Source organism: Chroicocephalus ridibundus, chromosome 2, assembly GCF_963924245.1.
Source record: "Chroicocephalus ridibundus chromosome 2, bChrRid1.1, whole genome shotgun sequence".
In the NCBI taxonomy this organism is placed as follows: Eukaryota; Metazoa; Chordata; class Aves; order Charadriiformes; family Laridae; genus Chroicocephalus; species Chroicocephalus ridibundus.
In genome coordinates, this window is record NC_086285.1 from 60378081 (window position 1) to 60395640 (window position 17560).

At 39.9% G+C, this 17560-nt stretch overlaps 1 protein-coding gene across 1 annotated transcript in view; it reads left to right on the forward strand.

The window, feature by feature from the left end:
* Nucleotides 1-17560, forward strand: part of CNTNAP2 (contactin associated protein 2) — a 1163712-nt gene that overhangs the window by 789814 nt on the left and 356338 nt on the right. The window contains exon 12 of the mRNA XM_063325644.1: nt 4154-4273. Within this exon, the coding sequence (XP_063181714.1) occupies nt 4154-4273 (120 nt within the window). The remainder of the gene's footprint in view (nt 1-4153; nt 4274-17560) is intronic.

A 17560-nucleotide genomic window follows, 5' to 3' on the forward strand; every position in this document is an offset into this window, starting at 1 on the left:
CTAAGACCTTGGATCGCTGTTCTGACCAGGTTTTCATCTCTTATTGCTTTTAGACAGTTTTTGATGCAATATGAAAGCGTGTCAAGTCAAGTGCAAGGAAGCCATTTGTAGGGTGTTTTTTTTCCCTTCTTCTCCTCAGAAAGAATATAAGTACCATTTAAAAAAAACCCCAAAACCCTCAATGTATTATGCTAGAAAACGCTTATCTGTACATCAGGGCACATGCAAGTTTTACCTTTAGCTTGGAAGATTTTGAGGTTTAAAACTATTCTGAAGTCCCTTAAGAGTGTATATGTACTGTGTGTTTGGACCAGCTACTAAGAAAGCAAATACACATTTTTGGCGTTTTATTTCTACTGGCTTGAAAAGCAGAAATCTATTGCCCTTGTGTCTTCAGTCCTTCCATTCTTTTTTCCCCCCTGTCTTCCACAAGAAAGCAGCAGTAAAAGACCCTTCTCTCTCTCTCTCTCTTTCTCTTTCTCTCTGCCTCCTCCTATGTGTGTAGGTATATGGAACCATTTCTCCTCATTCGCATATGTAGACTTTATATCCAAATCTTACATTTTGCTGACTTGTCCTTTCTTGGCTCTGCTAATTTGCTGTCTTGTTTATAGTTGTTGTCTACCTTGACTTCAGCAAGGTTTTCGACGCAGTCTCCCACAGCATCCTCATAGGGAAGCTTAGGAGGTGTGGGTTAGATGAATGGACAGTAAGGTGGATAGATAACTGGTTGAAAGACAGAGCTCAGAGGGTCGTGATTAGGGGCACAGAGTCTAGTTGGAGGTCAGTAACAAGTGGTTTTCCCCAGGGGTCAGTACTGGGTCGAGTCCTCTTCAATCTATTCATCAATGACCTGGATGAGGGGATAGAGTGCACCCTCAGCAAGTCTGCCGATGGCACAAAGCTGGGGGGGGTGGCTGACACACCGGAAGGCTGTGCCGCCACACAGAGAGACCTGGGCAAAGAGGAACCTTATGAAATTCAAGAAGGGCAAGTGTAGGGTGCTGCACCTGGGGAGGAATAACCCCATGCACCAGCACAGGTTGTGGGCTGACCTGCTGGAGAGCAGCTAGGTGGAAAGAGACCTGGGAGTCCTGGAGGACAACAGGATGCCCATGAGCCAGCAATGTGCCCTCGTGGCCAAGAAGGCCAATGGCATCCTGGGGTGCATCAAGAAGAGTGTGGCCAGCAGGTCGAGGGAGGTCATCCTCCCCCTCTACTCTGCCTTGGTGAGGCCACACCTGGAGTACTGTGTCCAGTTCTGGGCTCTCCGGTTCAAGAGGGACAGGGAACTGCTGGAGAGGGTGCAGCAAAGGACTACCAAGATGATTAGGGGACTGGAACACCTCTCTTATGAAGAAAGACTGAGGGATTTGGGTCTCTTCAGTCTGCAAAAAAGAAGACTGAGGGGGGATCTTATCAATGCTTATAAATACTTCAAGGGTAGGTGTCAGGAGGATGGGGCCAGGCTCTTTTCAGTGGTGCCCGGGGACAGGACAAGAGGTAACGGGCACAAACTTGAGCATAGGAAGTTCCACCTAAACATGAGGAGGAACTTCTTTACTTTGAGGGTGGCAGAGCACTGGAACAGGCTGCCCAGAGAGGTGGTGGAGTCTCCATCTCTGTAGACATTCAAAACCCTCCTGGACGCGTTCCTGTGCAACCTGCTCTAGGTGACCCTGCTCTGGCAGGGGGGTTGGACTACATGATGTCCAGAGGTCCCTTCCAACCCCTACCATTCTGTGATTCTGTGATTGTAACCTTTATCAATTTTCTAACTTAAGTTATTTAGTTCTGACATGGCCTCTTCCTTGTTGTATCCTGTTTTCATTTTATTCTGTGTTTTAATGTACTTGGGTGACTTATTCTGTCAGTATACCAACTTTACTTATCCCTTCATTTGGTTCCTGTACTCCTGTTATGTGATTTGTATGTTACTGCTTCTTGCACTAGAACCTACCCTTTCATTTTTGTTTCTTCCTGTTTTTAAGGTCTTTAAGTATGCTTCTACATGTGGATAAAACCCGCCAAAAAGCTATCACACACTCGTAAAAACAGTTTTCACGAGTTGAATTTATTTTGAATATCCCACTCTTTGGTCTTTGTTTGAAGAATGATCTTATTTTCTATTGTTTGGTGTTCAGCGTAATGCTGAAGCTTAACAAATGCTGACTTAATCAAAAGCAGCCTGTTCTGTGCTCTAATACTAACTAATAACTAATAACTTCTATTTCTCCCATTCCAGAAGAACAGAAGGATGGTTGTTGTATCTAAACCCTTTAATTGTCTGTAAAACTATTCAGTAGGGATAAATGAGTGTCTGATTAAACAGTGTAACTTGGTTTTGTCTTCCGTATGACATTCGCTAATATTCTTTTCTGAATTGTAGTAGTACCTGTGTACAAAGATTGGCCTGTTTTCTTGAAAGGAGCAACTTAGAGAAAAAATGTCATATGGCCCTACATAAAAGTCTGGATACTACAAAGACAAAACTCCCCTGGATTTCTGAAAGGGCTTAGAGAATTAAAATACCAAATTTCTGGGAGATCATAAACAGTATTTGTCATGTTCTTGGCTTGACCTGGAATGCATAGATTAAAATTTGTGATTTGGTATCACAACGCTTATACATTAACAGAGTTGGTATTTTGTGATTATATTTAAGTAGCATGTAGAGAGTTAGAGAAATATTTCTGAAAAAATTGGTTATGAATTCTGTATGAAATCTGCATGAAGTGTCTGAAAAAATGCAAATAGTCTCCTTGATAATGAAAGAATCTGTTGACGTTAGCTTGGGGAGAAAGGGGAAATGACTGGAAATACTTCACAATTGAATTAAAGTGTCTACTTCTTGGATAAAGCTGACTTTAGACCCTGTAATGAACATGTAAAACTTTCCAGGAAATTCTTTCTCTTCTAGCATCAACAAGGAGATTCTCTTTATACATAGATAACAGGCTTTATTTTTGCATTCATGCCATATCAAAATTGGAGACTTTTTTTAGCTCCACTTTCCTTCCTGCGTCTTGGTAGTTGGTTAGAGACCTTTAAATATGTGTGTGTGATCAGTCACTCGTCATCAGAGCACAGCGAAACTGCTCGTCCTTATGGACATTTGAAATAAAGCCAGTCCTAGCAAGGAGATCGCTTGCAACAATTGCCAACGAATTAGATGAGTTTTTAGAGTGGATATGAAGTCTCGTTAAACAAATATTTCATTTCTTTTAGCAGTTGATTGATTGATTCCAAACAAAAAAGCTGTACCATCTGGTCCTTGGAAAACAAAGAAGCATTACACATTCCTTTTTTAAAAAATTGCATAGAAAGATATTTATATAATTTACCAGTTATATATATATATACACACATACCAATTTATATAAATTACCAGTTTTACTTTTTGTATGCATGAAATGATTTCATTTATTAATGTCTAATACACATAACTTTGTAATAGTCATACATTTCAAAGAAAATATGGAAATCACTTGAAAAACTTCTATCTACGATGCTTATTATTATGGCTGAGCTATTTAGCATAACACAATTTGACAAGTAGTATGGGGAGGTCAAGAAAAAATTGAAACAAAACCCCCTGCTAAATCAATTAAACTTCTTCCAGTAAATATTGTGAAATTTTATATCTTGCTAAAACAGAGTATTAGTTATGTAGATATGTAACAGAGTAAATGCAGAGCTGTGTAGAGAAAAGTATTACATGTAGTGAGAAATTTCACAATTTTGAAACTCAACATTATTCTGAATTGTAATAAAACCTGAAAAATTCTAAAATTTACAGAGGGAAAACTCGTAAGCTTTTTGGTGTATCTCTTGAAACAAAAATAAAGGGAAGAGTATCTTGGATCAATAGAATGTCTCCATTTGTGATTTAAAACTTAAACCAGTGTATAAACAAAGTTCTGAACCAAAGTATATCCAAAAACAGTTTAAAGATACTCTTGAAAAAGTTTGGTTGTTCCTCCCCATCTTCCAACTGGTTGGAAAGATGCCTTGTTTTCTGTGAATGTCAGTGACATTACTTTAATCTCAAAGGTATAGTTCTTGAAATATATATAAACTCAATTTATTGTCATTATGGATTTTTTGCTCCAGGATATGAAGATCCTTACTGTTGTATTTTATTTCATTCCAGCTATTTATGAACTCTCTTGCGAAGCATACAAACACTTGGGCAAAACTTCAAATTACTACTGGATAGATCCAGATGGCAGTGGGGCACTGGGACCTTTGAAAGTTTACTGCAACATGACAGGTAACTGCATTGTATTTGCTAATTCAATTTTTTTTAATGTAGTTGGGAGAAAGAGTCTGTTTGTAATTCGTATTTCTTGGCAAAAGAAAAATAATTGCTAAGAGCTTTTCATGAGATGGGTCATCAAATCTGTAGTCACCATTCAGTGCAGTCTGAGCAAGGCAGTAGTTAATCCATTTCGTAAGCTTTTTGAATCACAGCTATTAATTAGCCTTAACAAGCCTTTGTATCCTCAGTGGTGCGTCATTGAAAAAAAAAAGAGAGTAGATCTATATGGCTATTTACCAAAACTCTTGTGTATCAACGTCTTTGTAGTTCAGTAATATCTGTGGTTTATGTGGTACTGTAGGAAGGATAGGGAGGGACTCTTTATCAGGGAGTGTAATGATAGGACATGGGGTAACGGCTTCAAACCGGAAGAGGGTAGTTTTAGATTGGATATCGGGAAGAAATTCTTTACTGTGAGGGTGGTGAGGCACTGGAACAGGTTGCCCGGAGAAGTTGTGGATGCCCCATGCCTGTAAGTGTTCAAGGCCAGGCTGGATGGGGCTTTGAGCAGCCTGGTCTAGTGGGAGGTGTCCCTGCCCATGGCAGGGGCATTGGAACTAGATGGTCTTTAAGGTCCCTTCCAACTTGAACCATTCTGTAATTCTGTGATTCTTAGAAATGTCAGACTTTTATTTCTGTCCAGGTATTTCTGACTTCCCCATACCATCGGCAGGGAATAGAAATTAATTACAAGAGAAAAAAAATTTTGAGTTTTCTTTTTTACCTATTTCGTCTTTTTAACTGGCAATAGAAGGATATATCTTGTTTAACTTCTGAGACCATATATATAACTGCATTCACTTATTTTGGGGGTGTTGCGTCGGTTTTTTTCCCTATTTTTAATACTAGTTTTGCATGGATAATTTCTCATCTGGGCATTCTTATGGAAGATATCCTGTCTTAGTCATCTGCGTTGCCATGCTGAGACAGAAAAATGTGATAATGAAAAAAGAAAATGGGGCAATTTTCTGCACTGGGAGTATATTATTTCTTTGGTCTGTTAATGTATGACAATTGTCTCAGCACTTTTTCCTGATACAAAATTTTGGATAGCTGATACAACAGACGTGTCCGCTGACTTTCCCCAAATGTCTGCATAATAAGTTTGAATTTCAGTATGTTTGCACTGGAAATCTGGCATACATCTTGAGTCCTCAGACATCACCATCAGCAACGTGAACATGAAGGTGCTATCACAGTTTGAAACAGTAACTCTACCTCTTTAGAGATCACCGTCGCTGAAGTTCACGTAGCTCTTCCTGGAGGGAGAAACTTGTACATGTCTGGACCTGTGGGATGGGTTTTATCCAGCTTGGATAGGAGAGACGGTGGGAGTCAGAGGGGAGAAGCTGACTTGAAGAGGGGCGAGTGGCACATGCAGCAGGCCCCAGGTCAAATGCTTATAGGTAGACAGGCTGTTGGAAAACAGGAGAACACCATTGTTACGTGTTGCCATTAATGTCTGCATTTGTATAATAAACGGATACCTAAAAAGGAGTTTGATCTAAGCTCTGGGAGTACCATCAGTCCTTCTTGGACTGGAGAGACAGGCCAGCCAATCTGCTCCGAGACACACGTGTAAAGGCAATCTTTCAGATAAGTGGATCCTGACCCATTTAGGGCTTTTTAAATTATAGCTAGCATCTTGAACTGTATCAGTAACTAATCAGGCAGGCACTGCAGGGAACAATGCCAAGAATTGCTGATATATTATAGCGATTTCTCCTGTTCAGAAGAACTGCTGTGTTCAGCGCTAGCTATAGCTTTTGGTTACTCTTCAAGGGTAACGTTGTAAATTAAAAATATACTACTGTATATACTACAGTAGTGGTGTCAGGCACAAAAAAGTACACCAGTACTACAGTATTGCTCATTCATGTTAAATACAAATATATAGCAGAAGGTCCTAGTAGCTTGTCCAACACTGGGGAAAAAACAGATAAGAAAAGTAGAAGTAACCATTTCATTTTACTGGCATTTCTCACCTACAAAACAATTTCCAGAGTACTTAAATGTGACCTTTTCCTAACCACTGCAAGGAATTCATGAACACTAGGAGAGATGGTTTAGTGATCATTCTTTCCTTTGGATATGATGCATGCCATGGGAAAATGCAGTTTTCTGTTTTAACTGAATCGCTGCTGCAAGAAAAAGGCATTTTGCACTAATATCATGTAGCTATTTTAAAAATAAGAACCTAACAGAACTATTTCTTCATTAAAACGCAAATGACTGCAAGAAATATGTGGAAATTGATGGCAAGTAATTTTAATCTCTGCTTCTAAAATGGGACGGCCACTCTGACAATTGTTCTCAGATAGCTTACTAAACCACTTCACCTACATACATACTGTGTAATACCTACACATTGCAGCTGTTACAGCTTTCATTTTCTTTTAATTATTGGTCATCTTAAGCACCGAAGACTGCGGAGGGTAAAGAGCTACATTTTCAGGAGCTAATATCCTAAATCTTTTTGGGAATCAATATAGAGTATTATCAGTAACATACATACTAGAGAAGGGACAGAATGAGGTTACTTGAGGGCTTTACTTTGCTTCATTGATAACACATTTCTGTAGAACTCTGTAGCCATGATGCACATCTTGCCTTTTAGCAAAAGGCACTAGAGCATATTAGAATTAGAGCAGAATTCTCAAATAATTTTTGTATAGAAATTGTGCAGGTTTATGGTTTTACTAGCACTATATTTGAAAAAGAACTTAAACTCTCTGAATTAATGCACTTATGGAAAAATTAACTTTTTTTTTTTAATGAACATGAAACTAAGTAACCTACAGATCTAGCTATACTGAATAGTATGTGGAGTATACTAAATGAAAAAATCACTCTTTTCTATGGAAGTATAGTGATATTTTATTTTAATAGAGACGTCCTTAACTGTTATTTCCCTCTCTAGTTTGAGTCAAATCTAAATGTTCCTATTAACCCACTATGTTAAAGAAGCAACCTTAAATTACTACTCAAGGCATTAATAGACGTTCTAAGTATCCCTTGTTTCATTCAGGTGGAACTAGGAAGTGAGAACATCTTAGTGACTAAAAAGGTAGTGTAAAATGTAACTTTCTAGTTTGGTTCCTAGAGAAAACAAGTCCACAAGGTTAGGGTTATTAGCAAAGCTAGTATCCATCTTCCTAAAACAAGGTTGCTTAACAGTTATGTTCTTATCATAGTTCACACTTACCATAGTATAGTTTTAGGGGCAATATCCTGAAAAGCCACTGAAATTGTATATTTAGAAATTACGTCTTTAGCCCTTGAAGGTACTGTATCACAAATATTGAATCACCATCATTATTTCATCATTCATTATTCAGCATTTCACCTACAGTCAGAAAGTGTTAGGGTTCCCAAATGTGTTTCAAAAAAGTATTTAAAAAAAAACTGAAGAGAAAATTCTGGTGCGGTAGATATCTGTCTGGGCATATTTCTGGGCATAATCCATATCCATCTTTAGTGTGTCTTAATTTAGTAAACTGGCCAATGTCATGATGAGTCCTGCCCTTCACAGATGTTGCTGTGGTAACTAAAAATTGTTCTGGTTTCTAAGATGTCCTGGCAATTCAATAGTGCAGTCAAAGTCATAGAAATATATATGTGTGTGTGCTCCCCAGCAATTCATAGTTTCTACAAACTACTCTGTCTTGTCAAAAAATCACAGAGCTCACCTATTCTCTTGTCCTTGTCTTCTCCAAATAAACCTTGTACTCACAGTGCTGTGTTTTGATAGTGAAGAGAAACCAAGCACTTACATTTTATGTCCTCATAGTGGAATTAAAATATTTGAGATATCACATTTAAGTATCTATTCCTGCTGCAGTAACACAGCGTTTCAAAATCTAGGGCATGGCAACAGATGTTCAGCAATTTTCTAAATAGTTATCAATAGGAAGTATGTAAATTTTAGGAAGCTTTTTTTTTTCTTTTACAAAACCAATATTGAAAATGTCTGGAGTTGGAAAGTTGGAACTTTTCAAATTAACGCACTTACAGAAAAATATTCCTTGAAGCTGTGATGTGGCATAACGTTTAACCATTAGACTGCTTTTCAATTTAGCCTGACTTGTGGTCTTTGGCCAACAGGGAACTCTTCCAAAGTTCTGGCATCTTAAGGCCGAGATCTTAGCCTCTTTCAGATGCGGGTCCACAATGCACAGTTAGACTCTGCGTTCAAGCAGGTTTTTCCAAAGATGGAGGATTCCTGTCTCAGTATCCAGCTTAAGAGCTTTACCGATTTCTGTTTAATTGTCATTAGAATAGTAGCTGTAATGGAAAGAACTGCTCTTTTAAGATAGTTGTTGGAAGATGTAAACGTTGAGTATATTACAGCTTCACCCCATGATCTGCATGATATTTTGTATTTCTAAATCTCTAGGCTTGATTCAGTTTACTCTGGCAGATTTTGTTTCAGTTCCACTGAGAAAGACACAAGAAATAAGTTAATATTAGTCCCTAATTTTCCTGTTTCTTTCTTTTTTCCCCTCAGCCGGAGGGGAAAAGGTGCCAGATCAGTAAGTTTACACTGATCTTATATTGTGCATTTGTCCTCCAAGAATTTTCAGAGTGGAGGGTGAGGAATAAGCAGAGGGACAATGCACAGGGACCGTAAGTGCTTATTTATTTATCCTAATGGGTGTATGGGACATCAGTGGGAGAGGGGGACCTGTACTTCTGTAGTTCCTTGAGGCTTTATGCAGAGGATAGGGAAATCGTAGTCTTTCTGCCATTTCTTCTGCTTCATCATTTAGACCACTGATGCAAAGCAGAACTGAAATGTTTCATAATCTATTTTACCAGAAGATATGTCAGTTAATTCTTTCTATTGGTCCCGAAGTCATTATGCCTCTGTGATGTGGCTTTTATCTCATTTCAGGATCCAAATAGCTGCAAGCATAATGGCTCCATTTGAGTGGTACTTACCCTATCCCCTTTCTAGTACAGTTCTTTTGCCTAAAGCTGCACATCTTCAAACACTTTGAGAAATCATTATGCGTATTCATAGCCTGCCTCATTAAGGTCAAATGTACGGGGTGGCTTCTCTGCCCACTCTCCCCCTTTCCTCTCTTCTCTGTCTCTTGGCTTTTTTAACAGGAGTGGCACATGTAATAATTACTGCAATGACTTTGTGAATAGACATTAAACAACCATAACTGTCGTATCCTGTGATTTTTCTGTCTTCTTTCTGTAAATAGTGAGTCACTGGAGTGTTTTTTACTGTGACATATGTAGAAACATATGGCATGAATATAAATGGGCCATTCATCACTACATACTGATGAGAAGTACCCCAGCAGTGGTAAATGTTTAATTCTATTGCATATATCTGTATAATTCGTTTTTCAGATGAGACATTTTGCCTGAGAACTGATTTACTGAACTTCCAACGTACCAAAACTTTTATTCATACAGATATATATATAGATGCATGTGAAACACAAAATTTTGAGCAATTCAATTCAATAAATAAAAGTAAAGACTTTTTTTTCTGTGTAGATTCTCCAGTTTGATAGAGGAAGAAATTAGTATTTTTTAGTTGTTAACTCAAATAGAATAAATTGGCAGACATTTAAAGGCAATAAACAAAATTTTGTCATTGGGCAATGGTAAGTTGGTGCATGACAATAAAAGTATAGAGACCTTAGCCAGTGTAATCTCATTGTAGAAAGCTTCCAATACAAGCATTTAAAGTCTTTTACATAAATGCAGGTAGGAAAAATGGCTTCAGTGTTTCAAATGTTTCATGTGAAATAAAGTTTTGATTCTTAACAGCACCTGTTACACACTTTTCCTTCAGTTGTAGAGCTTTGCTTTGGAGGCTTTTTAATGAATCTGTCAGACATTTTTTCAAATTAAAATGACATTTGAGAGGTAAAGAGAGGAACATATAGTTAAGATGGATTGAGGCTGTTGTTGCAGAGTATCCAAGCTTCTTTCCTTGAAGATGAAACAAGACCAGAAACAAACACAGAAAAATAAAAGAATGGAGGGGCGGGGTGGGGAAGGGCAAAAGCATCAAGCCATTTAATACACTAGTTTTGGCCAGTTGACTTATCAAGGTAGACTCTCTGTATAAAGGGAGAAAAGATACTGAGGAAGAAGGAAAATATTAGTCATTGAAGCATCAGGGGATTGTGTCTGGAGCAGCATCTCTTGTGGCAGACTTTCTTCCTAAGGCAAGCTCATCCTCCTAGCGTTGGAGTAAAATGACAGACCCATGAGAGACCTGGAGACAGAACCGGCTATGTTTATGTCTTTGCCTGCCAAGGAGGCTGGAACATCCCGCATCTCAGTTTTAGTTCATTGATTATTTTTTTCATCTGTTCTCATTTACAAGGCATGCCCTTTGTATTCTATTGATACTTCATTTTGTTTTGCATTCAGCTTTTTAAATATTTTTAATTTATGTAAAATTTGGCTTTCTTGTGAGAATACTTGCTGTGGTACTTAACTGTATCTCAACAAATATGGCTAGTGCCTTTCCTCCCCATGCTCTGGAGCACAGTACTGATTGTTGGTTAGAAGAAGGTCATGGTTGTTTTTCCAGCTGGATGTAAACTTCCCACTCAGCCTCAATCAGTTCACAGATTGTAATTGCCAGCCCTTATCTGGACTCATTTTGATTAGATGCAGCTTGCAGCCTGGAATCCTGAAATAAATCAGGATGGTTTTCTGTTTGTTTGTTTGTTTTTGCTTCAGGTTAACACTGAAAAATGATGTTAGGCACTCCTGTGCTTGGCAGTTAGTTTGGTTTGACTGGTTAAAGCCACTATCTAGATGGCAAGGGATGAGTGTGTGTAGGCTGTTGCTGTGTTCTGTGACAGCATGTTGAGTTTGCCAGATTGGCAGGCTTTTAAGAATGGAAGAGGAAAGGACTACAGGCTACTCAGCCCTAGTGGCAAAACCACACTTGAGTGCCATGTGATTGTGAGATCATTTTTTATTACTTTAATGTTCAGAACTTACACTGCCATAGAAACAGTCTCCACATGGAGATTAAGGTTTTAATAATCTCAGGGCTCATCGTAATATAAAAAAGGTAGAATTTATTGGGAAAACAGGATGTGAATCAACATCTGATGACTTCACTAAACAAAAATATGTCCTAACAAAAATGTGGTGTCATAACTTTAGGGTTTGGAGTAAATCACATTAGAATCATATGATTCTAAATAATGTTAGAATATCTCTAGGTATTTTCTCCAGTCAGCCTTGCATGTATAGAAAATTAAAAGCCAGCCCAGTGAGCAACTGCAAAGAAAATATCTGAACCATAAAATAAAAAATACCTGGTGAAGTCTGCCTGCAGGAGAAGGTTCTTGATTTGCTCTGTTTCAGTGGAGGACAAACTTTATTATTGGCATTTAAGGTAGTGTTGTGGTTTGGGCCAAACTGGCCAATGACGGAGATGACAGATGCTTACAAGTTCAGAAAGAACTAAACTACTTTAATGAAATATTAATGATAAAATAAAAAGGAAAATAATGAAATAGGTACAATATATACAAAACTGTATCAAGCTCCCAGGATGATGTCACCGGCAGGCACTAGGGAAGTCCCAGGCTGGACTCAGTGATGGGTGGGAACTGGATTCCAGATTTGGAGTCAGGAACGCACGGATCGGGATTAAAGGCAGATGAACAGACAGGGTCCTCCTCAGATGTCAGACATTGAAGAAAAAGAGAGCTGACCCTTTGATCCCTCAGCTTTTATATTGAGCATGAGGCAGATGGGATGGAATACCCTGTTGATCAGTTTTTGGTCACCTGTCCTGTCTGCTCCTCCCCACAGGTGGGACCCCTCTATGCTTTTGTTTCCAACCCTCCAGTGGGGCAAATAATGAAGTTAGCTGACCTTGGTTGTTATAGTAATAAGTAAGAGCCTCTCTGCATACCATTTCTTGGCATTAACTATAAACATAGGTCTTATTACTCTGACAACGAACATTTTTCTGCACAATATGCTGTTGATTTCAGAGAGCTGGAAGGGGCTTAGCTGAGAAGTAAAATTACTGAACAGAAAGTTGGTTCCGTTCTACCTCAAACCAGGACAGGTAGCTTCTCAAGTCGCCAAGAAGCAGAAACATTTCCTACTGTCTGACTACTTTCTTTTGTTTCTTCTCCTTCTTTCTTCCTGTCCCACTTCAAGCTCTGGACCATCATATAAGAGAATATGGGAATAGAAGTCTATGTCATGTCATCCTCTAACTGTATTTCAAGTGCTCACAGTTGGAGCATGAGCGTCACCGAACATCCATACATCAGGCACAAGGCAACTACACGTGCACTGATCTTAAAGAATGAGAATGAATTGGCATTTGAGAGTGACATAGCAGAAGTAGTTGAAAATAAAGCAGAATCTTGGGTTTGCCAACTTATTTAGTCTAGGAGGAGGAAAAAATCCTGTCATCATCTGCAGTTAGAAAATATTCCTCATTTGTTGGAAACTGAGCTCTGAACACAAATTAGAAAATAACAAATCTTTTTAGAACTCTTTGTGCATTGCAGGACCCTGCAAGCCTGTATTTCAAGAAATATGTCCATAACTAGGGGAGAAGAAAAAATGAATGGTTGGAAATAGGATGATGAAGGGTACCATCTACTGTTACTGTGAACGTCAGAAGAAAACGTTTAGCTCTAGAATCATTCCCACGCACATGTGCCCTACTGGAGATGTGAGGAACGTAGCACAAGCTGCTTCAGGCCAGTGATATGCTTCAGTTATCCCTAGAAAATTGCTCCTATAGAGAATATTATCGAAAGCCCAAACAAAGCTTGTGTTTTCTGTAAAACTTTTATTTCTGCTTCTGGTTGCTTCAGTTGAGTTTAGGCTAGATGGTTAATTTACCCCTGAAAAGATGGGAGAAGTTGTTGGGTTTTTTTAAATTTTATTTTATTTTGATGGTAATATTTTCTGCAGGGTTTTTCTGTTCTTTGGGTGGGTACAGATGCTGGGGGTGTGTGTGTTCCTGCCTACCCCCTACATCACTGGGAAGACTTCTCAGTGCTTCTGTGGGCTTTGAGGAACAAGCCCAGTGATCCAGCTGAACTGCGTCAAAGCCTGGAAGGTGTGAGTCAGTAGGTTCATGTGGGGATTTCTGCTATACAGAAATACTTTCTCATATGTGTTTTCCCCCTTAGGGCCTTCCTTAAACAACCTTTCAAAGAATGGCTTCTCAGCAAGTCATATTCAGAGTTGGTTGTCTCTAACTGTTAGTATTGTCTTGTCTTGTTGATAGACAGTGGGACTAGGAAGAAAACCACTTACCTGTTCTCAGTATTCTTTCTGTTGTCATTTCCATTGAAAATGAAATCAATGTAATGAAAAAATCACAGAGAAGATTAGTTTAAAGGAAAGATTTAAAATTCTATTCAGATGGCAAATGGTGTATTAAGTTCACTTATTACTGAGATAGATAATCAAATGATGAAAAGATTGCAGACAATTTTAAAAAGAGAGAAGAGAAATTCATTCCTCTCTAGAATTCCCAACCAGTATTCAGAGTGCAATGCTGCACACTCATGTGTAATTCGCTAATTAATTTACCTAGAAGGGCAGGATAGCTGTGTTGTCACTATTGCTGTTAAAAAATCAGGCCTTCTTCCTTCCTTCTGTATGCTCTGACAGATGTTTTTTAAAAAGGAATTATTTGGGCAATGAATAGGGTGCAGAAGACATTTTGATCTGTACATACGCATACACAGCGAGAGAAAGTACTGCTGATGCAGTTTCCCTGCACAGGCAGGAGGTGTACAGAATGACTCACCCGTTACTCCCTCCCAGGGCTTACTAACAAGTGAAGTTAGTGCAGGTTATGTAGGAGTGTGAATTTACAGTGTTATGGAGACTTTGTGTGAAGGCTGTCTTTGAACACTTCTAGTAAATCCCAAGATTACATATGCATTGTTTGCCTTCTGTCACTTAGAATTAGTCTTAGTGCTTTTCTACAACAGAAAACAAATGTGCAATAACTATGATGTGGTATTTTTACTAATTTTCAGAATGGGCACTTAGTACAGGTTTTAGGGCAGCATCAGAAGTATGCTGTAAATTCACCTTCACCTTTGTTCCACATGGTGCGAGACATAGAACGGGGGAAAAAGATTGTAGGGTGACAGCAATAAGGATGAAAAGAACTTAAATCCAGCGTGATCTGGGAATTGGCCATTTTTTATCTCCAAGGCCACAGAAAGCTGCACTTCCCCTGAAAATATGGCAGTCAATAAGAAGATGCTATGCAGAGACCACTTATATCCATGAAAAGCAAGGAGGAATTTTCCTGGGAGAACCAGTGTTGGTTGCAACCTGCTGAGATTCTCACTTGGTCCATAGCATCAGAAAGTGAAGAATGGCTGAAACAAATGTTACAATTTAAAATCAAACCAATGATAGCATTCCACATGGTTTAGTGAGCAGAGTCGAGCCAACAGGGGCTAAAGATAAGGAGTCTGTAAGACCTTGTGTGATGAGTAAGGAACAACTACAGCTGGAGAACTTACACAGAGCAAATTTTGAGATTTGGAATGGAAACCTGCAGATAATGCAAACCAGGTCTCCTGTTTAGAGAGTCTCAGCTGTTACGTGTAAGGATCTCCCTCCACTCATGTATTGGAAGCCTGATTTCAGGCAGATGATATATGTAAGATAGGATGCAGCCTGGCATTTCAATGTCTCGTTAGGGGTCTGCGTCCCCTTTTTTTCACGTTTAGAATTCATGTTTATGATCCAAAATTAACATGCTTTTTATGCTTCCCGCTGTAGGGTTTTTTCCAATTTGCTAAGCCCAATTTTTCTTTTTTTCAGGAGCCTAAAAATATTGGCTTTATCTAGCGTGTCAGGACATGGTTCCCTGAGTGGGAACTGTTGATATAATGATCTTCCATTATCCTAGATGAGATTTATGAGACTAACTCCACACAACACTGAAGCATTCAATAGTAGGCAATTTAAGAAAATCTCTGAGAATAAATTATTCCCTTCCCCAAATTATTGTTGTGTTTTTTGCCAAAGCAGTACCCTAAACCTTCAGAGAGACTAGCTTCTTTTCTCCACTTAGGGATGCACTTGTGCATCACAAATAGAAATCACTGTAGATTTTCTTTCAGACCAGCATTGTCTGACTGCAATGGAATAAACCTATCAGTAGTCATAAAAGAAAATTAAATGTGTTTGTCAGTAGTAATAGGACAAAACACTGTCACAAAAGAATTGGAAAAGGCAATGTTGTAAATTACTGTAGCAGAGATCTAGGACCATCACTGCTCAATTGGATTCCCTTTTTGGTAGCAATAGTCTGTGGAGAGGAACTAGTGCTCTCACAGAGACATGGATATTCCACAGAAACTGCTTGGCATCCACGATGGGGGATTTACAAAGGCAAAGCTGACTTAGCTATCCAAAGCCTTAGCATGCAGAATTCCCTCCCTTGCACTCACTACTCATGGGTATAGGTCAAATATGTTTCTATCAGAAAGATGGGCTTCTACCTGAAGATGCTTTACTGATAATATTGTTCTGATAATGACTACAGAACTGTGTGGAAATGGTTACTCTTGTGCTGTACAGTGAGCATCTAATGAACAAATAACTGAGCCAACTGGATGCTCGCCAAAAGCTATACTGAGACTATTCAGGTGATGGACGTCTCTGACAGACAGAATAGATACAAATTGGGTAAACTCACATGTATTTCTGGTCAAGAGTTGTTATTAGCAAAAGGCCTTGCTTATGAACGTGCTTTGTGCAGAGGCATACATTCACTGCTTGCTTGTCTGCCTCATTGCATAAACTGGATTACTTAGAAATGACAGATCTATGGGAATTCAAATTCTGGAATTTATGGCACCCATGAACCACAAAAAGCTGCATCTTATGGTATGTTTCTATGGCTCCCATACTGCATACCAGATGAAGCTCTAACAAAAGAAATAGCCCCTACATCAATAAGCCATGCATGTGAAGAACTGCAGGTAACACAACATCAGGTGGAGCACCATAAATTTCTGCTCCGATTTGGAAACATCAGAGCAGGCAAACGTTCCTGGAGGCACGTGTAGGCGACAGGGTGACTATGAGCCACAGATACGATAGGGGTAAACGCGTTGCCGTGTATCAGGCAAGATACTTCCTTAGGAAAGGCAAACATTGTGCAAAGCCCTGGTGAGAACTCACCTATAGCACTAGGGACCCTTCTCATCCCTCAGGTTCAAGAAAGACAAATTCCATCTGGGATGAAGGTAAACAAAGACCAAGGGGGTGGTTAGGGGCATGGAGGGCCCACAGAAGACAACTAGCAGGAGCAAGACAAAGGCTGAGAGGGCTGCCATCACTTTCAACAAAGATATCAAGGACCAAGACCAAAGGAGGAAAAGAGGTCTTGAAGCGCAAGGAAAAACATGGTCAAGAACACAAAGCCATTCAGGACTTCTTTCCAAGACAACGACTTCACCACAAGCAGGGTAGTAGCAAACGTGCCGTGGTGCACTGGTAATGAACAGTGAGGAAATCCTGCACGGTGTCTACGTCTCTGCAAAGTTCATGCAGAGGGAACCAAAAGCCTTTCTTTCACCTCTGGCATCCCCACAACCAGATGAATAGATTTGGTATAAATGCTCTTATTTACACAGTCTGAACATCCAGATGAATTTAGAGGGACACCCAGCAGCTGTGCCCAGTGTATGGCCACCAAGGGCAGGGACAGCCCCCTGGGCCTCCTGGGCACAGGGACTGCCTGGGGCCAGCACCCCAAAGGCCTTCCTCCGAAGGATGCTGGGTGGAGGGGTGGTGGGCGGGGCTGCACAGGGAGGCCCCGTCACCCCCATGTCACAATGCCACCACCCGGCAACGCGGCAGTCACAATGTCCCAGGGCAGGATAAAAGGCGGCATCGTCCTGTGTCCCGCTGCCATAGCTGGCCTGGGGGCAGCCCGAAGATATCCAAGAATACAGTTTTGAGGATCCTGTGGAATTACATGGAAGTGGCCGAGGGAGGAAGACTAGAGGCTGGAGGAGGCTACAGAAGGTTCTCCGCTGCAAGGCCAGCTTTGAGGAACAGAGGCCAGATCCTTAGGTGATAAGAAGAATCACTAACCCCTGGAGGTGCCCGAGGCCATCAGGCCTTTTCAGCTGGATAACCAGTGGCAAGACCAAGAGAATGCCTTCTTGAGGAGCACTGCAGAGCTTGTCGTCCTCATCCCCTGCAGAGCCAGGGGCAGCAGCCGTA